This window comes from Somniosus microcephalus, chromosome 8 (genome assembly GCF_052327205.1).
Source record: "Somniosus microcephalus isolate GS21.2 chromosome 8, FLI_Smic_1.0, whole genome shotgun sequence".
In the NCBI taxonomy this organism is placed as follows: domain Eukaryota; kingdom Metazoa; phylum Chordata; class Chondrichthyes; order Squaliformes; family Somniosidae; genus Somniosus; species Somniosus microcephalus.
Genome location: NC_140994.1, coordinates 93,753,931 through 93,776,908, shown reverse-complemented (window position 1 = coordinate 93,776,908; position 22,978 = coordinate 93,753,931). Strand labels below are relative to the sequence as shown.

Here is a 22,978-nt window from a genome sequence, read left to right as displayed (position 1 = left end):
CCCAAAAAATCTTAGTCATAAGTAGTTATTTTTGAATTGCTAGGACATTGTGAAATTGATTATCTTGAACATTACCTATGTTGACTTCCTATTTGTTGTTCATCCTTTCACCAATCTGATTTCTTCCTTTAATTATGTATCTCGACTTCTAATTCTAACTAGTTATCCATCTTCTTTGTTGGTACTGTGTTCCTGTGTTTACCCTTAACTTTTCATCTAGATTATTGCTGTTATTCAGCAGGGGCAGAAGTTGAGTTAGAAAATAATTGCAGCAAGATCATTGGGGAAAAGAAACAAACATACTTAAATACCCGAGATGAAAGACTGAGGATAAAGGAGTTATACTTTGACCTCGAGTTTCTTGCATTCACATATAAGATTCAGCACATTGATCAAATGAAAGCTTTTGTGATTGATGTAAGCCAGGGGGTAGAAAGTTACCGTTTTTATCTCCACGTGAGTGCAGTTGATCACACTTGAGGAAGGTAGGGAACACAGTTAACTGTAAACAATTGTTGCATCTGTCTAACCGATTCTCCAAAGTCTTTAAACAAGCTGTCGCCTCCCAAATCCATGCCCATCTTTCTCGGAACTCTATGTTTGAATCCCTCCAATCAGGTTTCCGTCCCTGCCACAGGCCTGAAATGGCTCTCATCAAAGTCACAAATGGCATCCTTTGTGACTGGGACAAAGGTAAACTACCCTTCCTCGTCCTTCTCGACCTGTCTGCAGCCTTTGACACGGTTGACCACGCTATCCTCCTCCAACGCTTCTTTACCATTGTCCAGCTGGGTGGGACTGCACTCACCTGGTTCCATTCTTATCTATCTAATCGAAGCCAGAAAATCACCTGCAATGGCTTCTCTTCCCGCTCCCACATCGTTACCTCTGGTGTCCCCAAGGATCTATCCTTGGCCCCCTCCTATTTCTCATCTACATGCTGCCTCTCGGCGACATCATCCGAAAACATAGCATCAATTTCCACATGCACGCTGACAACTCCCAGCTCTACCTCACCACCACTTCTCTCGACCCCTCCACTGTCTCTAAATGTCACACTGCTTGTCTGACATCCAGTACTGGATGAGCAGAAATTTCCTCCAATTAAGTACTGGGAAGACCAAAGCCATTGTCTTCGGTCCCCACCACAAACTCCGTTCCCTAGCCACCGGCTCCGTCTGTCTGAGGCTGAACCAAACTGTTCACAACCTTGGTGTCATATTTGACCTTGAAATGAGCTTCTGACCACATATCCGCAGCATAACTAAGACTGCCTACTTCCACCTCTGTAACATCGCCTGTCTCCGCTGTTGCCTCAGCTCATCTGCTGCTGAAACCCTCATCCATGCCTTTGTTGGCTCTTACCCATAATATTAACTCTTCTCCGTCTTGATAATTGGAATGATCCAATAACAAAAACAGTTAATATGTTTATGGCCTTTAGTGCAATAAGCAGTGCAGTTCAAGTCAGCAGGGGGAGCGGTCAACCTAAGTCATCAGGTATCATTTCACAAACTTCTATAATTGCCTCCTCAGAGACTGCCTCACTGTTTAGACCAAGGTAAGGTCTTTTAAGTAAGACAACAGACTTTCCTTCAGTCATGGCTGGAGTTCTCCACTTGTGTGCCTGTATCTCCTATTCATCTCAATCCGACAAAAGGATACAATAGCAAAATACTGTGGATGCTGGAATCTGAAATAAAAACAGAAATTGCTGGAAATACTCGGCAGGTCAGGCAGCATCTGTGGAGAGATTGGAGAGACCAAACGCAGATTGGGTGACTGCTTTGCAGAACACTTCCATTCAATCCGTAAGGGTGACCCCGAGCTTTCGATCGCCTGTCACTTTAATTCTCCACTCCACTCCCATTCTGACCTCTCTGTCCTCGGCCCCTTACACTTTTCCAATGAAATTCAAAGTAAGCTTGGGGAACAGCACCTCATCTTTCGATTAGGCAATTTACAGCCTTCTGGACTCAACATCGAGTTCAACAATTTCAGGCCATAACCTCGGCCCCTATTTTTTCCAGACGGCAGCTGTTGATGATTCTGCCATTCCCATTTACAACATTTAACCACTCCTGCCTTCCACCCTATCACAGACCGTTCCTTTTGTTCTTTCCTCCCCTCCCCCCTTTCCCAGCCTCTGCACCTGCTTAAAATCTGTTCCATCTCTAACTTTTTCCAGTTCTGACAAAAGGTCACAAACCTGAAACATTAACCCTGTTTCTCTCTTCACAGATGCTGCCTGACCTGCTGAGTATTTCCAGCATTCTATCCAACAAAAAGATGATGGCAGCCATGATATCAGAAAATGTCTTGTTACTATTATCTTATCAGTTCGCTAGATTATGTGCAATGTTCATGTCAGCTTTGAGGTCAATCTAAACCCAACAGTAACCTTGACAAGTTACTGACATCCTCTGGTGGGGGAGTCCAGAACCTTAAAATTAGAGCCAGGCCGTTCAGGGGTGACGTTAGGAAGCACTTCTTCACACAAAGAGTAGTGAAAATCTGGAACTCTCTCCCCAAAAAGCTGTTCAGGTAGGTCAAATGAAAATTTCAAAATGGAGATTGCCAGATTTTTGTTGGGTAAGGGCATTAAGGGATATGGAACCAAGGCAGGTAAATGGTGTTAAGATACAGATCAACCATGATCTAATTAAATAGCAGAACAGGCTCAAGAGGCTGAATGGCTTACTCCTGTTCCTGTGTTCCAACATGTGTGCATATATTTGCATATTCAAACTATAGTGTGGCTGAAGTTAACTGGATCCACCTTTATGGCCTTTATTGCTATTTTTGTGAATACGGCAGGAAATTGTTGCCACAATATTAAACTCATGTTGAAAACTGAGGGTCATTGTCCAAACTGACTGAATTTGTCATTGCATGTAGCATTCAGGATCCTGATGTTGGTAGATTATTGCCAAGTTACTGACACCCAAAATGTCTCTTACTTTGTAAGGAAATGTAAACCCCAAAGAATGGAAAACAACAGGGTATCAAACACGAGTCTAAGACAAACCTACCTTTGGCTCTGAACCGATGGTACTACACGGCCACGTATTGGAGTATTCTGTACCATGAGATGACCAGAGGAACTTATTCTTCCCTATGTAACAGAGAACATGTTAATACATTCATAATAGGCTCTGGTCAGAGAATGATTTCAGTAAAAATGAATTGAAACAAATGTGCAGTCAACACTGTAGCATTCAGTGCAGAACACTACTTCACCCAGAATGGCCTGTAGCTATGTTCTAACCTGCAGCACTTTCCCTCACATTATGTGACTTACTGACTGACTACAACATGGCCCTGAATTTCCACAGAGTTCTCCCACTGTAACATTGATGGAAACCCTGGAGAAGTAGCATAAATGGCCGCTCTTAGTCGCTTACACTGTTTCTCAAGGAGTCCCACCGGTCTGCTGCTGGAGAAACCCCATGGAAATTCTAGGCACATGTCATGTGTCTCTTGAGCTGCTTTATCACTCAAAGGAACATAGGAAGATAGGAACAGGTGTAGGCCATTTAGCCCCTCGAGCCTGTTCCACCATTCAATTAGGTCATGGCTGATCTGTGACCTAACTTCACATACCTGCCTTTGCCCCCTATCCTTAATACCCCTGGTTAACAGATGTCTATCAATCTCAGATTTACAATTAACAATTGACCCAGTATCAACTGCCGTTTGTGGAAGAGAGTTCCAAACTTCAACCACCCTTTGCATGCAGAAGTATTTCCTAACTTTACTCCTGACAGGCCTAGCTCTAATTTATAGGCAATGTCCCCTTGTCCTAGTTTCCCAACCAGCGGAAATAGTTTCTCTCTATCTACTCAACAACAACAACAACTTGCATTTATATAGTGCCTTTAATATTGTAAAACGTCCCAAGGCGCTTCACAGGAGTATTATGTGGAGTGGAAGGGAGGATGGAGATGGGGCAGTTGTTTGCAAAGACGGAGGGGTCAAGGATTGTTTTTTGAGGAGAGAGGCGACGACGGCAGATTTGAGGGAGAGGGGGACAGTACCTGAGGAGAGAGAACCGTTAACAATGTCAGCTAACATGGGAGCCAGAAAATGAAGTTGGGTGGAGAGCAATTTGGTGGGAATAGGGTCGAGGGAGCAGGAAGTGGGTCTCATGGACAAGATGAGCACGGAGAGGTCATGAGGGGAGATCGGAGAGAAACTGGAGAAATATGCGAGTTCAGGGCTAGGGGGAACCTTAGAGGAAGTTTGGCCCGGTGGGCTAGGGGAAGGAAGGGAAGTGGCAGAGGCAGCTAAATGGATGGTCTCAATCTTAGAGACAAAGAAACCCAAGAGCTCCTCGCACTTGTTGTCGGAGGTGAGGGTGGAGGAGACAGGGAGAGGGGTTTAAGAAGATGGTTAGCAGTGGAGAATAGAAGCCAGCATTTATCTTTGCATTCCAGAATGATTCTGGAATAGTGAGCAATTTTGGCAGACGAGAGCAGGACCTGATAGTGCTTTATGTGGTCCAGCCAGAATGGCTAAACCAGTTGCCCGCCATATCCGTTCAAGTCTGCGTCCCTTGGAATTAAGGGAGCGAAGATGAGGGCCGCACTAGGGGGAAACAGCCAGGATGAGAGAGAGTAATTTTTTTAATAGGGACTACGGCATCAAAAGTGATGGTGAGGGTGTGGTTGAGCAGATCAGTAGCTGCAGAAATGCCAAAGGCTGGACAGTTGGGATTTCATAAGTGCAGTTGCAGTTCCCCTTAATATCTTGAAAACTTTGATCAAATAACTGCTTAATCTTGTAAATTCTGGGGATACTGTAGTGTATGTGCCTTTAAGTCAGAACTACTTTTACAGTTCCTGTATACTGTAGTACCGGCAGTGACCACACTGGTATATAAGCTTTGCGCATGCCTCTGTACCCCCAGTCTAGAGACTACCCTCCTCCAGTAAAGACCTGTTTATTTGTTAATGTACAGCATCCGTGTGATTATTTAATAAGAGCATATCCACTGAACCACGGATCCAACAGTGGCGACGAGTGTCGATTCGAATCTACCTGCAACATAAAAAAAAAAAAATAGTCGAGGCCAGGAACACGGGCGTCGACCACGAGCAACCGCCCAGCAGTCAGGCAGAGATCCAACTTCGCAGGAGAGGCTGTGGAGAGCCGGGCTTGGTTCCCCAGCCACAACGAGCAGTAAGAGACCGACGACAGGTCCAGCGAAGACCCTTCCCGAGCAGCGGCGGCTGGAGCCGACCGACGGCAGAGAGAGACCCGAACAGCGTAGATGGGGTAAGACAGAGGGTGAAGAGCGCAGGGCGCAGCCGGGGGTTGAACTTGGAGCGGCGTCGAGGAAAATAAAACAAACCGGAGAGAGAGAGGGTAAGAAACAGCCGGGTTCTAGACTGAGCGGCGTCGAAAAATATAAAAAGAACGCGCAGAGCACAGCCAGTGCTCACGGGCTGAACAGGGACCGCGGGGCGAAGAAAGGGGAGACGCCATTGAGCCGCAGAGAAGAAGGAAGAGCGCGGGAAGCGCCATTGAGCCGCGGAGAAGAAGGGAGAGCGCGGGAGACGCCATTGAGCCGCGGAGAAGAAGGAAGAGCGCGGGAGACGCCATTTTTAGAAGCCGCAGCAGAGAAGAAGGACGAGCGCAGGAAGGAAGGAAAGCGCGGGAGACGCCATTTATGCCAGCGGAGAAGAAGGGGAAGCGCGGGAGGCGCCATTTGTGATAGTTAACGCACACCCAAGGATGCCGAAGAGTGGCAGTATCTCTACGTTCGACAATGAAGTCGAACATTGGGCGACATATGTGGAACGTATTGAGGTGTACTGCAGGGCGAATGAAGTGCCAGATGCTAATAAAGCACTGGTTCTGTTAAATTCCATGGGTGCAAAAACTTATGGGTTACTGTGAAATCTAATAACCCCAGAGAAGCCGGTAAACAAGAATTTTGAAAGCATAGTAGAAATCCTAGAGGACCACTTAAACCCCACACCGCTGCTGATAGCAGAACGATTTAAGTTCCATAAAAGGAACCAACACAAAGACGAAAGCAATGCTGAGTACCTAACGGAACTGCGCAAGCTATCGAAACACTGCCAGTTTGGAGCGGGACTAGCAGACACGTTAAGGAACAAGTTTGTGTGTGGGCTACAAAGTGAAGGAACCCAGAAACGGCTTCTATCAGAAAAGGACCTTACGCTGGACAAAGCTTTCAGTATGGCAGTATCACACAAAGCAGCCGCAAGGGGCGCTGCAGAGATACAACGGAGACCGCAAGAATATGGCACCAATGAAATGTCCTATGGAACAGGGAAGTGCGATCGCTGCGGCAGAACAACACATGACCAGAAAGATTGTTGGTTCAAGGACCAAGTGTGCAGACAGTGTGGGAAAGCAGGACACATAGCAAGAGTCTGCAGGTCTGGGAAGAAAACCAACAGTAAGAAATCTCCACAGGAGAAGCACAAAAAGGTACACCAGGTGATGGACAGTGGTTCAGACGAACAGAAAAGTGGCACAGACTCCGGAAGCAAGGAGCTGGGTTGTCTGAAACTACATAAGGTATCCGAAATGGAGGATCACCAGACTATCTGGGTTACACTCAAGATAGACGGAGTCCAAGTGGAAATGGAATTGGACACAGGGTCAGCTCTAACAATCATAAATCAAAGGGACTACAAGCGGCTATTTTCACACATACCCTTGAAAGCTACAGAGATTGTCTTGAAGATGTATACGGGGCAAAAAGTCTACCCCAAAGGAAAAATAAGGGTGAAAGTGACATATAAAGGCCAGGAAATACCTAAAATGGATATATATGTATTGCCAAATGGAGGACCACCACTGCTAGGACGTGAATGGATCCGGAAGATACAATTAGATTGGCATTCCATACAGGCACTGAAGGTTGAGGCCAAAAAGGATGACGACGTCACACCTGGCCGACTGTCAAAAATGCTAACTGACGCAAAAGAAGTGTTCCAGGAGGGACCAGGAACACTAAAAGGAATAACAGCAACGATTAAAATAGAGGAAAATGCAAGCCCAAAGTTTCTTAAGGCCAGACCAGTGCCTTATGCGATCCGACCAGCTGTTGAAGCAGAGCTGGAAGGGTTGGAACGTTCAGGAGTACTGTCCAAAGTGGACTGGAGCGAGTGGGCTACACCCATCGTCCCTGTAATGAAGAGGTCGTTGAGTAATACGCCTGGGGAACCAAAGAAGGTCCGCATCTGTGGGAATTTTAAGGTGACAGTGAACCCAGTCCTTCACACGGTGCAATATCCGCTTCCACGAATTGAGGATATTTTCGCCTTGCTATCTGGAGGTAAACGCTTCACCAAAATTGATCTAGCCCAGGCGTACTTGCAAATGGAGGTGGAAGAAGCTTCGAAACATTACCTTACGATCAACACTCATAAAGGTCTCTATCAATACAACCGGCTGGTGTTTGCAGTAGCCTCGGCTCCAGCTATCTGGCAAAGGGCGATGGATCAGGTCCTGCAAGGGATTCCAGGGACCCAGTGTTATTTGGACGACATCTTGGTCACGGGCGAAAATGACGGTGATCACCTCGCCAACTTGGAGAAGGTGCTCACCAGATTAAAGGAGTATGGGCTACGAGCTAATCGCCACAAGCGCGAGTTTTTCCAGAAACAGATCTCGTATTGTGGCCACGTCATCGATGAAGAGGGGTTACATAAGTCACCTGACAAGATTGAGGCAGTAGTCAAGGCTCCAGCACCGGAAAATGTGTCACAACTGAGGTCATTCCTCGGGCTGGTAAACTACTACCACAAGTTCTTACCAAATTTGTCTACGGTATTACACCCGCTGAGCATCCTACTGCAAACAGGGGTACCATGGAAGTGGGATGACGAACGTAGACGAGCTTTCCAGAAGTGAAAAGAATTGATCACATCAAAAGAGGTGTTGGCCCATTTCAACCCAGCACTACCAATTTGTTTGGCATCTGATGCATCACCCTACGGTATTGGAGCGGTGCTGTCGCACAGATTCCCAGACGGGTTGGAGAGGCCAGTAGCCTTTGCGTCTCGGTCACTAACCTCAGCCGAGCGCAACTACGCCCAGATTGACAGGGAGGCCCTCAGCCTAGTATGGGGAGTAAAAAAATTCAACCACTATCTGCATGGGCAGAAGTTCACCTTGCTGACTGACCACCAACCACTTGTCTCCATCTTTAATCCTAAGAAGGGCGTTCCAGTGATGACTGCACAACGGTTACAAAGATGGTCCCTGTTTCTAGGGGCGAATCAATATGAAAATAGAATATAAAGGCACGAAACAGCATGGGAACGCTGATGGGCTGCCTACTGTGGAGGAAGCACCAGCAGTGGACCCTATCGAGATATTTTATTCGTCAATAATTGAACGATTGCCAGTAACAAATGCGGATATAGAGAAGGAGACCCGCAATGATCCGACACTGTCACGGGTATATGATTTGATGGTGAGGGGATGGCCAACACATGGCGACTCACTGTTGCCAGCATTCTCATCCAGAAGAGAACAGCTGTCAGTATGCCAGGGGACAGTGATGTGTGGATCCAGAGTGATGATTCCACCCAAGTTAAGGGAGAGAGTGCTAAATGAGCTACATGAAGGTCATCTGGGGGGGGAGTGAAAATGAAAAGCCTTGCTAGGGCTTATGTGTGGTGGCCGGGAATCGATCAACAAATCGAAGACCTAACTAAGAGCTGCTTAGGATGCCAGAAGTTTCAAAATGCACCACCACATGCCCCTCTACACCCATGGGAGTGGCCCTCCTCTCCATGGCAACGGGTGCATATTGATTTCGCTGGTCCATTCATGGACTCAATGTTCTTAATAGCAGTGGGTGCTCATTCAAAGTGGCCTGAGGTGATAAAAATGTCTTCAACCACTACAGAGAAAACAATTGCAGTCCTACGGACCATATTTGCCAGAAACGGTTTGCCAGAGCAGATTTGCTCTGATAATGGACCACAGTTTGTGTCCGACGAGTTACAAAAATTCATGAAAAGGAATGGGGTAAGGCATTACACATCCGCCCCGTATCATCCAGCCACAAATGGATTGGCTGAGAGGTTCGTACAAACCTTTAAGAAGGCGATAAAGGCCATGTGCGACGATGAAATTCCACTATAGCATAAGATGGACAATTTCTTATTAGCCTACCGAAATACGACACATGCAGTTACCAACCAGACCCCGGCCATGATGTTCTTTAACCGAAGGTTGAGATCTCGTCTGGACTTGCTCAGACCAAATGTGCGAAGAAATGTTGAAGACAAACAATTCCAGCACATCAATGAGAAGCCGACAAGGAGCTTCAATGTAGGGCAACTAGTCTTGGCCCGTGACTATCGAACAGAGAAGTGGCAACCCGGAACGATATGTACAAGGCAGGGGCCATTAATGTACACAGTGGATGTCGGGGAGAACATTGTGAGACGCCACGTCGATCAGATCTTAGCATCACAGGAACGCGTCAACCCCATGTCTCGAGTACCTGGGGATGAACCCGACATACCGGTAGCATCTACTTCAGACCCAGTAGCAGTGGAACCCGATGAACTACCCGATGAAAAGGGGTCAGAATCGCCTCTGCACCAAGAACAAGAACCTCTGGAAAGGCGCTATCCCGAAAGGGTCAGGAAGCCGCCCCAAAGACTGAATCTATAAATGGACTTTTGTTGTTTAATGTACATGTTGAAATGTTAATTGTTATTTGAATATTAGGGGTATTACTAATCTAAAAGGGGAGGAATTGTAGTGTATGTGCCTTTAAGTCAGAACTACTTTTACAGCTCCTGTATACTGTAGTACCGGCAGTGACCACACCGGTATATAAGCTTTGCGCATGCCTCTGTACCCCCAGTCTAGAGACTACCCTCCTCCAGTAAAGACCTGTTATTTGTTAATGTACAGCATCCGTGTGATTATTTAATAAGAGCATATCCACTGAACCACGGATCCAACAGATATAACCTTAGTTTGCGTAATCTCTCCTCGTAACTTAACCCTTGCAGTCCGGGTATCATTCTAGTAAATCTGCGCTGCATTCCCTCCAAGACCAAGATATTCTTCCTAAGGTGTGGTGCCCAGAATTGAACACAGGACTCCAGGTGTGGTCTAACCAGGGCTTTGTATAGCTGTAGCATTCCATTAGCCTTTTTGATTATTTTTTGTACCTGTCCATGACGTTTTAATGATCTACGGGGGGAGAAATTTCCCTGGAGGGCCATTTGGGGCGCTAAGTCAAAAATGTTTGAAAAGTTAGCGCCAGGCGCTAACCTTTTCAAACATTTGAGAAATTCCCATTTTTTGCTCGAAGAGGGAAGTGGAGCGTTAAATCAAGCATTGCCACATTGTAGGGGGAAGGGCTCCCCGCTGAGAGCTCTGCATTTTTTTAGCATCTGCTGGAGCACCGGGGTGCGCGAGTGCCGTGCGATCAGCGTCCGGTGCTCAGAATTTTTTTTTTTTAAATCGGCTATTTTTTTTCATGTTGGCTGGCCACCGCACCTTTAAATGGCGCCCCACAAGCGGCCGGCCTCTGCAGCAGCAGTTAGCAACATCGCCCGGCGCTGCTGTGGGGCACAAGGGGGAATTTTTCTCCAGAGGTGCTACCGGGGCACTGCACCCAGAGATGACATCATGACCTCTGGGCACAGATCAGGGCGATACCTGTTAGCGCCGCCGCTAACCTCCCGTGGAATTTCGCGGGAGGCGCAGTTATCGCCTCAGGGGGATGAAAAGCCATTTGCGGCCTATTCAAGGGGAATTTCACCCCCTATGTACCTGGACCCCTAAGTCTCTCTGGACCTCCGCTGTTTCTAGCTTTTCACCATTTAGAAAGTACTCTGATCTATCCTTTTTAGGTCCAAAATGTATGACCACTTGCCTATACTGAAATTAATTTGCCACAGTTTTACCCATTCACTTAATCTATTAACATCTTTTAGTAATTTTATGCTTCCATCTACACTGCTTACAATGTTGCTTATCTTTCTGCCATCGTCAAACTTGGATATATGGCTTTCTATCCCGTCATCTAAGTCGTTAAAAAATAGTGAATAGTTGAGCCCCCAACACAGATCCCTCTTTGTAGCTCTTACTATCTTTTTTTGTCATCCTTTGCTGTTCTTTGTATCTCTCCCAGGATCTGTGCTGTTTTTTGCATTCTTGTATGCTTTTTCTTGTGGTTTTATGTTGTCCCTGACCTCTAGTCTTTTTTTGGCAAATAGAGCTCTTTTCCCTTAGGGGTATAAACTGGTTCTGTATCACGTTAAATTCTTTTTTGAACACCCCTCACTGATCTTCTGTCATTTTACCCATGAACAGATTTGCCAAGTTTACTGCGGACAGTCTTTGTCTCATCCCATTGAAGTCAGCTTCACCTAAATCTAGAATCTTAGTTTACATAGGATATACGGCACAGAAACAGGCCATTCGGCCCAACCAGTCCATGCCGGCGTTTATGCTCCTCCCGTCTTTCCTCATCAAATCTAGTTGTTTCGCATTTCTCCCTTTCAAACACAACAGTGAACTTAATCATATTATGATCATTATATTAGATAATGGAGAATGAAGTAGTTGACTCAGAAACTAGGGTCCTCAATTCAAATAAAGGAAACTACGATGGTCTGAGGAGCGAGTTGGGTAGGATTGATTGGGGAATGGCACTCAAAGGGTTGACGGTGGATAGGCAATGGCAAACATTCAAAGACCGAATGGATGAACTACAGAAGTTGTTCATCCCAGTTTGGCATAAAAATAAAACAAAAAAGGTGACTCAACCGTGGCTAACAAGGGAAATTAGGGATAGCGTAAGATCCAAGGAGAGGACATACAAATTGGCCAGAAAAAGCAATAATCCTGAGGATTGGGAGCAGTTTAGGATTCAACAAAGGAGGACAAAGGGATTAATTAAGAAAGGGAAAATAGAATATGAGAGTAAGCTTGCAGGGAACATAAAAACTGACTGTAAAAGCTTTTATAGATATGTAAAGAGAAAAAGATTGGTGAAGTCAAGTGTAGGTCCCTTGCAGTCAGAATCGGGGGAATTTATAATGGGGAGCAAAGAAATGGCAGACCAACGAAATGCATATTTTGGTTCTGTCTTCACAAATAACCTCCCAGAAATACCGCGGAACATAGGGTCTGATGAAAGGGTGGAACTGAAAGAAATCAGTATTTGTAGGGAAATGGTGTTAGGAAAATTGATGGGACTGAAGGCCGATAAATCCCCAGGGCCTGATAATCTACATCCCAGGGTACTTAAGGAAGTGGCCCTAGAAATAGTAGATGCATTGCTGGTCATCTTCCAGAACTCAATAGACTCTGGAACAGTACCCATGGATTGGAGGGTAGCTAATGTTACCCCACTATTCAAAAAAGGTGGCAGAGAAAAAGCAGGGAATTATAGACCAGTAAGCCTGACATCGGTAGTGGGGAAAATGCTAGAGTCCATTATAAAAGATGTAATAGCAGAGCACTTGGAAAGCAGTGACAGGATCGGACAAAGTCAACATGGATTTACAAAAGGTAAATCATGCTTGATTAATCTACTGGAATTTTTTGAGGATGTAACTGGTAAAATAGATAAGGGAGAACCAGTGGATGTGGTGTATTTGGTCTTTCAGAAGGCTTTTAATAAGGTCCCGCATAAGAGGTTAGCGTGCAAAATTAAGGCACATGGGATTGGGGGCAAGGTACTGACTTGGATAGAGAACTGGTTGGCGGACAGAAAGCAAAGAGTTGGAATAAACGGGTCGTTTTCCGAGTGGCAGGCAGTGACTAGTAGGGTACCGCAAGGATCGGTCCTAGGACCCCAGCTGTTCACAATATATATTAATGATCTGGACGAGGGAATTGGATGTAATATCTCCAAATTTGCAGATGTCACAAAGCTGGGTGGGAGGGTATGCTGTGAGGAGGATGTCGTGAAACTCCAGTACGATTTGGACAGGTTGGGTGATTGGGCAGAAAAATGGCAAATGCACTATAATGTGGATAAATGTGAGGTTATCCACTTTAGTGGCAAAAACAGGAAGGCAGATTATTATTTGAATGGCAATAGATTGGGAGAAGGGGAAGTGCAAAGAGACCTGGGTGTCCTTGTGCACCAGTCGCTGAAGGTAAGCATGCAGGTGAAGCAGGCGATTAAGAAGGCAAATGGTATCTTGGCCTTCGTAGCAAGAGGGTTCGAGTACAAGAACAAGGATGTCTTGCTGCAGTTGTACAGGGCCTTGGTGAGACCGCACCTTGAGTATTGTGTGCAGTTTTGGTCACCTTACCTGAGGAAGGACGTTCTTGCCATGGAGGGAGTGCAGCGAAGATTCACCAGGCTGATACCTGGGATGGCAGGAATGATGTACGAGGAGAGATTGTGTCAATTGGGCTTATACTCACTGGAGTTTAGAAGATTGACAGAGGATCTCATCGAAACCTATAAAATTCTGTCAGGTCTGGACAGACTAGATGCAGAAAGGATGTTTCTGATGGCCAGGGAGTCCAGAACCAAGGGTTATAGTCTAAGGATAAGGGGTAAGCCATTTAGGACTGAAATGAGGAGGAATTTCTTCACCCAGAGAGTGGTGAACCTGTGGAATTCTCTGCCACAGAGGGTGGTGGAGGCCAGTTCATTAAATATATTCAAGAAAGAGTTGGATATATTTCTTGAGGCTAAAGGGATCAAGGGATATGGGGAGAAGGCAGGGACAGGGTACTGAATTTGGACGATCAGCCATGATCTCATTGAATGGCGGAGCAGGCTCGAAGGGCCGAATGGCCTACTCCTGCTCCTATCTTCTATGTTTAAATGTTCATGCACTGTTAGGCTGTTAACTAAATCTGGCTCATTACTCATTATTAAATTTAATATGGCCTGCCCCCTTGTTAATTCTAGAAAGAATTGCACTTAAGCCTCAAAGTATTATTTCTCATGACATACAGCACCAAGTAACAGAATCTTCAGCTACTGCCAGAGGAACTCCAGACATAGAGTGTGTTTAAGAACAAACTGTATAGTTAGTACATATCAGAACAGGATAGCACTTCACTATCTCTCTCTCTCTTTGGAGAACAGTTCAGGTCTTCCCCATCCCTCTCCCCCAGCATGAGAGGAGGCACAACTGTACCTTCTTACAGTCCAGTACCTCATGAACATTACACAGAACAAGCACATTTAAAGGTCGGCTTTAGAGTAGTTGGAATATTTCCATGATATTCCAGCACCATATCTGGGAACAGTTCTGAAGGTCAAATTGACCTGTCATGTAAGCTGACATGGAAGCCCATGAAACAAATTGATTGTAGTAACAAGATGTAGCTTCCAGGACCTTTGTGAATTGCAACCAAACTAAGCATCCCACTGAAAGGGGTAGTCTGGAAAACATTTACTGTCTATTGATCACATAAAAGACAATAACAAAGATGGAAACATCCTGCTACACTAAACACTACAGTCACAACAGGGTCAGCTGATCACACAATGGATTGCATAGTTTGGAATTCAGATATGCAGCCTCAGAGGTACAACTATACAATGGGTACATGATGATGAGGGAGCAGAAATATCGGAACCCCATCCCCCATGTACTTTACTATTTGAACATGCAAAATGCAAGATTTCTTTACCAAAAAACATATGTATCTTAGAATTCAAAACTAGCTTTCACTGATATAGATCGCAATGCAAACAGATCATGAACTGAGAAATCATACATTCCAGTTGAAGATTTTGGTGCTTACCTGGGGGTTTGCTGCCATAACTGTGTAGTTTCCGTCATCATCATTAGTGGTTGATTCAATGTACAATGAACACACACCATCACCTTCTCGCTTCATCTTAAAATGTTCATTCTTCTTGGAAATCTGTTTACCATCTTTAAACCAGTATACCTCAGGTTGTAAAGTAGAAGAACTAGTTATTGTAACTGGATGTGATTGGCTTTTTTGCAGAAAGTATGTATTCATGTAAAATAAATGATGAAATATTTAGACAATAATGACTAATTGCAGCAGGCATTGTGGGAGCTGGATCCCACAATAGTGATAAGACTAAATATCAGACAGTAAACTGCTTACCTTTGGCACCGGTATCCCCACAAGTTTGCAGCTGATTGTTACTGGTGATCCTTCAACCACTCGGAAATGTTTGAGTTTCTTGTCAAAGATCGGTGCGATGCACTTCCCCGTCGGAATATCCTCATGTTGTATTTCGTCATCAGATTCATCCACAGGAGTTCTCTCCAAGCGAAATTCTATTTCATTCATAAGTCTTTGTTCAAAGCTGGACACCTTGTATTCCTAGAAACAGAGATTTCCCACACATATTAACACCCTTAAACACTTATTATATGGATACAATTGAGGTATAAGGCAGAATTTTGAATTGAAGAACTGCAGTAAAATCCAGGCTGTTGGAAGAAAAGCAATAGCATTTGTGGCTAAGGCGCCACAGCAAGAAAGATTGCATGCTAAGTGCTGAGGAGGCCGACACAGTAACAAACTGACTGCAATTTTAAAGGTACAAAGTAGGACTATGAGCAACGGAGAGTCCAGAACAGCTGGTAGAGCAGAAACAGAAGCTATATGCCAGAGCACAACAGGTTTGGCAGACATGGCAACTCCAGATGGTTCTCCAATGGTTGACAATGAAGCTACTTATGGCCAGTGTATTCTTAATTAATGAAAACAATCTGTCGGTTATTGATGTATTTAAGATAACTGAACATGTACCTTGCAGCTTTTGCATACATTTGTTATATATGAAAAATGAAATTAAATATTGACATTAACTGATAAACTGAAATATACGTTTAGATTTGTCAAGGATCTCAGTTGGCTGCTGTATCTTCTCTTTACTTTACAAATAAAAGGACTCAAATGAAGAAGCAGCTAAGGCACTAACAATGAACAACAAACAGTCAAACTCCCATTAAGCTGCAGATATTGAAAGCTTAAAGCCTGCCATGCATATTTTATTATCTCTGTCCAGATGTTTGCAAAGAAGCACAGAATGTTGTCTAGAACTGACTGACTGTGTTATTCATTGCCAAAACCATAACTTTAGATTTTAAATCATATGTCTGAGTTTCAAAAAAGTTCATACATGTTAGACAACTTGGTCGAAATGAGTTATAAAGTAGAGTTTGAACAGAAACATTTCAGAAACTAGCCACTGTAAAGGACTGTGTCATTGTGCCTTTTCTCTGTGTAGGACGATCGTTTTAAGGTTACATTATTCCGGACACTTGATGAGACAATCCAATCTTAATAGTGAATAGTCAAATATTGCAATAAGTTTATAAATCAGCTTACATGGCAAATGCAAACGTAACTTTCGTCCAAATTTACAGCAGTTTTGCATTAAAATTCATTGTCCTGAAGTAATACTTTTCCTGCTGCAGTATTAACCTGTTTGAAACTAACATTAAGGATTTCTGTAACATAAACAGCAGGAACCCGTACTTTCAAACGTTAATGAGAACACACTGGTGGAACTATTGTTCACTCTCTGCCCATCCCATCTCAGAACAAAGCACAAGCAGCAGTGTCATAGAACCATAGAATAGTACAGCACAGAAGGAGGCCATTCGGCCCACTGAGTCTATGCCTACTCTTTTGAAGAGCAATCCAGTTAGTCCCACTCCTCTGCTCTTTACCCATATCCCTGCAATTTTATCTCCTTCAAGTATTTATCTAATTCCCTTCTGAAGGCTACTATTAACTCTATATCTGTAATGATATCAGCAAATAGTGATGTTATTTGCCTGTTTGATTATGATGCCTTACCAGCATGTTTGCAGGTATTGATTACTTATGCCTGACCAGCAGAGGTCATGTGAGAGACAAGCAGTTTGGTTTAGTTTCAGTTTCGTTCTAGATGCATCACAAGCATCGTGTCTCCTGTAAAAGCTGTATAAAAGAGTTGAACAAGCTTTAGATTAAAAGTCATTCTCTTTCATAAATGTCTCGTCATTGAACCCACAAAGAAATCAATACATGGTGTCAGAAGTGATTGAAAGAGATGAAGAGGAAAAATCTGAAGTTAAATCAGCCCTCTACAGATTAGCAAGCCAAAAGAGAACATCGTTACTTACCATTAGAGAATAGCTAACAAAGTGAAAAATGGAAGGTTTACTCCCACCGGCGACGCTTCAGTTGACAGGTAATGTGGCTGAAAATTGGAGAAGGTTCAAACAACGTGTGGGGTTGTATTTATCAGCAATCGGAGCTGATGAGAAAAGTAATAAAAAGAAATCGTCACTGTTCTTACACGTCGTGGGTGATGAAGTGCTGGAGGTGTATAATAACTTCACATTCGCTGCTGATGGAGACAAAATGAAGCTAGATAAAATAATGGAACAGATTGAGGTCTACTGCATACCTAAACGTAACGTGACGTTTGAGATTTTTCACATGTGTACAGAAAACGGGTGAGACTATTGATCAGTATGTGACTAAACTGAGAAACAGAAGCAAATCGTGTGAATTTGGGGGACTGACAAACTCGCTGATAAAAGACAGACTGGTGTGTGGTATTCCGAATAATGGTCTAAGGGAAAGACTGCTAAGAGAGCAAGATCTAGACCTGGGAAAAGCCATAGCACTGTGTAGGGCTACAGAGACTGTGAAGTTGCAGGCAAAGGAGCTGTTCAGTGACAATTGCTGCAACGTGGATGCAGTGAGAATGAACGGACACAAACCGTTTAACAAAAAGAGCGCCAATGTGAAAAAAGAGGCGTGGCCAGCGAACGAAAATGAAAGAGACAATCGAAAGTCATGTCGTCGATGCAGTACACAGCATCCACCAAAAAAGTGTCCAGCATATGGTAAAACATGCAATAGTTGCAACAAAAACAACCATTATGCCCGTTGCTGTAAGAACCAAGCGCAACAAAGCAAGGTCCATGCAGTAGATGAAAGCGAGATAGAGGAGTTCAATGTAGATGTTGTGTCTGAAAACAAAAAAGAAGAAAGAGACTGGATGTTGACACTAAAAGTGAATGACATACACATTCCATTTAAATTGGATACTGGAGCACAAGTTAATGTGATATCAGAGACTGATTTTAAGAAAATTAGACCCAGACCAAAGATACATGGAATCAAAGTGAAAGTGACAGGATACTCAGGTACTGAAATACCAGTGAAAGGAAGATGCATTGTCAAAGTAACACACAAGGACAGAGAGCACACGCTAGCATTAATCGTGGTGCCAAAGGATGTGCAAGCCATACTAGGTTTAAAAGCCTGTGAGAGACTGAACCTGGTAAAGAGAGTCCTCGTTGTGGAAAGCAAAGGAGAGACAGTCTATGATGAACTCATGAAAGAGTACAAAGACCTATTTAAGGGTCTAGGCTGCATTCCAGGAGAACACACGATCAGAGTAGATAAAAGTATGACACCGGTCATACATCCATGCAGAAAAGTTCCGTTTGCTCTTCAAAAGCAACTGAAGGCAGAGTTGGACAGGATGGAAAGCCTGAACGTGATTCGGAAGATAGATGAGCCAACTGAGTGGGTGAGTTCCCTCGTCATTGTGGACAAAAAGAATGGAAAGCTCAGAATTTGCCTGGATCCAAGAGATCTAAACAGAGCAATAAAGAGAGAGCACTTCAAGCTTCCTACACGTGAGGAAATCATGGCGCAGTTTGCAAATGCAAAGTATTTCAGCAAGTTAGATGCATCATCAGGATTTTGGCAGATGAAATTGGACGAAGCAAGTTCAAGACTGTGCACGTTCAACAGTCCATTTGGCAGATACAGATTCCTAAGGTTACCATTTGGCATTGCCTCAGCTCCTGAAGTGTATCACAAGACTATCCATATGATCTATGAGCACCTGGAGGGAGTTGATACATCAATGGATGACATCATAGTATGGGGAACCACGAGAACTGAGCATGACGAGAGACTGAAAAAAGTGCTGGAAGCAACAAGGAAAACAAACCTGAAGCTGAATAGAGAGAAATGCCAGCTCGGGGTGACAGAACTGACATTCGTGGGAGATATCCTTAGCAGTGAGGGCATCAGACCAGATCCCAGAAAGGTGTCCGCCATTGAGAATATGCCAAAGCCACAATGCAAAAAGGACGTGCAGAGGTTTAATGGAATGATCAACTACATGGGGAAATTCATATCCAACCTCTCAGAAAAGATGGCGCCACTGAGAAGACTAACTGAAAAGAACATAGAATGGGAATGGAATCATGAGCATGAGAAGTCATGAAGCGATCTAAAGAAACTGCTCACAGAGGAACCAGTTCTGAGGTTTTATGACCCAGCGAGACCCATCAAGATATCATCAGATGCATCACAGAGTGGGCTCGGTGCCGTTCTTCTGCAACAATATGACTACTGGCAACCTATTGCATATGCATCGCACTCAATGACAGACGCGGAGACGCGATATGCTCAAATAGAAAAGGAGCTGCTCAGCATCACATACGCCTGTGAAAGATTTCACCAGTTTGTGGCAGGACAAGCAATCAGTGTAGACACTGACCATAAGCCCTTGATTGCATTGTTCCAAAAGCCACTAAATAGCTGTCCGCTTAGAATACAAAGAATGATGATCAGGCTGCAACGCTATACACTGAATGTTGCGTACACACCGGGTAAGCTGATGTATACAGCAGACACGTTGTCCAGAGCTGTTGACCCAAGTGAGCCCGCAAACACCACAATGGATGAAAAAGTGAACGCCTACGTGGACATGATCACAAGTGCACTGCCCATAGCAGATGCAAAAATGGAGCTCATAAAGGCTGAGACAAACAAAGATGAAACAATGAGACGACTGAGGAAAAGCATCTTGGATGGATGGCCCAGCATGAAGCAAGACTGCTCACCTGACATGGCAGAGTACTGGAACTGCAGGGCGGAACTATCAGTGGTCGAAGACATCATCTACAAAGGAAGTAAAATAGTTATCCCAAAGAGTCTGAGAAAAGAGATATTAAAAAAGATCCATGGAGGACATCTGGGAATCGAAAAGTGTAAGAAAAGAGCACGAGAGGTGATGTACTGGCCACGAATCAACCAAGATGTGACAAATGAGGTGTCAAACTGCACAATATGCCTGAAATATCGAGCAAGCAATCCGGTAGAACCACTAAAGCCACACCCAGCACCAGACAGACCTTACCAGAAGGTAGGCGCTGACCTATTCGTATGTCAAGGGAAGGACTATCTTGTAGTCACAGACTATTACTCCCTGTATCCAGAGGTTTGTAGACTGTACACCACCACTGCAGATGCTGTGATAACATGTATGAAAGCCATATTCTCCAGACATGGCGTGGCAAGCGAGGTCTTCACAGACAACGGACCCCAGTTTTACAATGCAAGTTTCCGACACTTTGCCAAATTGTGGGACTTTGTCCACACAACGTCAAGTCCTCACTTTCCACAGTCCAATGGTCTAGTGGAAAAATCAGTCCAGACAGTGAAAAGACTGATGTACAAGGCAAAAGACAGTGGAACTGACTTCTACCAGAGCATGCTTGTATACCGCACAACGCCGCTCGAGTGTGGTATGTCACCAGCCCAACTCCTGATGGGACGTCGGCTAAGGTCAAACCTACCCATCCCGGAGAACCTCCTGAAAACAAAAGAGGGGGAGAAAGTGAGGAAGTTCAAAGAACAACAGAAAGAAAAGCAAAAGTACTACTATGACAGAGGAACACAAAACCTACCTGAACTCCACACTGGTGACCAAGTAAGGTTCAAAGACAAAACAAACACATGGACTCAGAAGGGAACTGTCCTGAGTGAAGTTCAACCAAGATCATACACCATTCAGACAGATGAGGGTGCTGTTCTGAGAAGAAATTGTCGAGATCTTCTCATGGGACCAGCCACAGCAGGTCAAGAGACTGATACTGTTGAACAACCTGATCACACAGCTGAGAACACATCATCTGGGGCAACAACTCAGATTCAAGGACAATCAATCAGAAAATCCTCAAGACACGTGAAGCCTCCTGAGAGACTCATTGAGCAAATTTAAGGACTATTGTTATAGAAGGAAGTAATGTTATCTTATTCTTTCTTCAAGTTCTAGTGTATTGACATATTTCATGTGAACACACAAAGCAAGGTTAAAAATCCTTGATCATGATAATGATAATGTAAGTTCATTAAGTGTTATAGTTAAAATGCAGATTAATACAAAGAAAACATGTTGTTAGTTCAAAGTAAAATACTTTTGTTTTAAGAAAAGGAGATGTAATGATATCAGCAAATGGTGATGTTATTTGCCTGTTTGATTATGATGCCTTACCAGCATGTTTGCAGGTATTGATTACTTATGCCTGACCAGCAGAGGTCATGTGAGAGACAAGCAGTTTGGTTTAGTTTCAGTTTCGTTCTAGATGCATCACAAGCATCGTGCCTCCTGTAAAAGCTGTATAAAAGAGTTGAACAAGCTTTAGATTAAAAGTCATTCTCTTTCATAAATGTCTCGTCATTGAACCCACAAAGAAATCAATACAATATCCACCACCCTTTCAGGTAGTGCATTCCAGATCCTAACCACTCGTTGCATAAAAAGGTTTTCCCTCACGTCACCTCTGGTTCTTTTGCCAATCACCTTAAATCTGTGCCCTCTGGTTATCGACCCTTCAGCCATTGGAAACAGTTTCTCTTTATTTACTCTATCTAAAGCCTTCATGATTTTAAATACCTCTATTAAATCTCCTCTTAGCCTTCTTTTCTCCAAGGAGAACAACCCAGCTTCTCCAGTTTATCCACGTAATTGTAATCCCTCATCCCTGGAAACATTCCAGTAAATCTCTTCTGTACACTGTCCAAAGCCTTCAAGCCCTTCCTAAAGTGTGGTGCCCAGAATTGGACGCAATACTCCAGCTGGGGTCGAACTAGTGTTTTATATAGGGTTAGCATAACCTCCTGGCTTTTGTTCTCTAGGCCTCTATTTATAAAGTCCAGTGTCCCATATGCTTTATTAACTGCTTTGTTGACCTATCCTGCCACCTTCAAAGATTTGTGCATAAACACCCACTTTAAAATTGTACCATATAGCTTGTAGTGTCTCTCCTCATTCTGCCTACCAAAATGTATCACATCACATTTTTCTATGTTGAATTTCATCTGCCATGTGTCCGTCCATTCCACCAGCATGTCTATGTCCTCTTGAAGTCTATTACTATCTTCCTCAATGTGTATTACACTTTCACATTTAGTACCATCTGCAAATTTCGCAATTGTGCCCTATACCCCCAAGTCCAAGTCATTAATGTAAATCAAAAACATTGATGGGATGTGGGCGTCACTGGCTAGGCCTGCATTTAGTGCCCATCCCTAATTGCCCTTGAGAAGATGGTGGTGAGCCGCCTTCTTGAACCGCTGCAGTCCATATGGTGTAGGTACACCCATAATGCTGTTAGGAAGGGAGTTCCAGGATTTTGGCCCAGCGACAGTGAAGGAACGGTGATACAGGTCCAAGTCAGGATGGTGTGTGGCTTGGATGGGAACTTGTAGGTGGTGATGTTCCCATGCGTCTGCATGTATCTGACGAATCTCGAATGGTGCTGAACAGTGTGCAATCATCAGCGAACATCCCCACTTCTGACCTTATGATGGTGCTGAACAGTGTGCAATCATCAGCGAACATTCCCACTTCTGACCTTATGATGGAGGGAAGGTCACTGATGAAACAGCTGAAGATGGTTGGGCCTAGGACACTGCCCTGAGGAATTCCTGCAGTGATGTCATGTGATTGAGATGAATGACCTCCAACAACGGCTCTTGCAGTAACGTTTATAATTGTCTTTAACCATAGTTGTTACCTTTAAGTGTCTGCTCTGTTCAAACAGCGCGGGATCGATAAAGTCGCGAACTGATGCGATGACATCATCACGCAGGTCACGTGACGTTCCCAATGGCGGGAAACGTGATGACGTCATGACGTCAGGTGGGTAGGGCGTTTCAGTCAGTCCTCGTGGATCCAGCTAGTGTA

General features: G+C 44.2%; 1 protein-coding gene across 24 annotated transcripts in view; it reads right to left on the bottom strand.

Annotated features, from left to right (window-relative positions):
- mypn (myopalladin) overlaps positions 1-22,978 on the bottom strand; it is an 828,299-nt gene that overhangs the window by 93,676 nt on the left and 711,645 nt on the right. For 23 of the 24 annotated variants that reach the window (XR_015079259.1, XM_085994999.1, XM_085994998.1 and 20 more), the window contains 3 exons: positions 15,079-15,300; positions 14,743-14,892; positions 3,033-3,115 (listed from right to left, as the gene is read on the bottom strand). Coding sequence is in view for 22 of the 24 variants with exons in the window: in XM_085994999.1 (XP_085851125.1) it covers positions 3,033-3,115; positions 14,743-14,892; positions 15,079-15,300 (455 nt within the window). In the remaining 2 variants the exon portion in view is untranslated. Of the gene's footprint in view, positions 1-75; positions 1,694-3,032; positions 3,116-14,742; positions 14,893-15,078; positions 15,301-22,978 lie in introns of all 24 variants that reach the window. The other variant, XR_015079260.1, reaches the window with a different exon arrangement.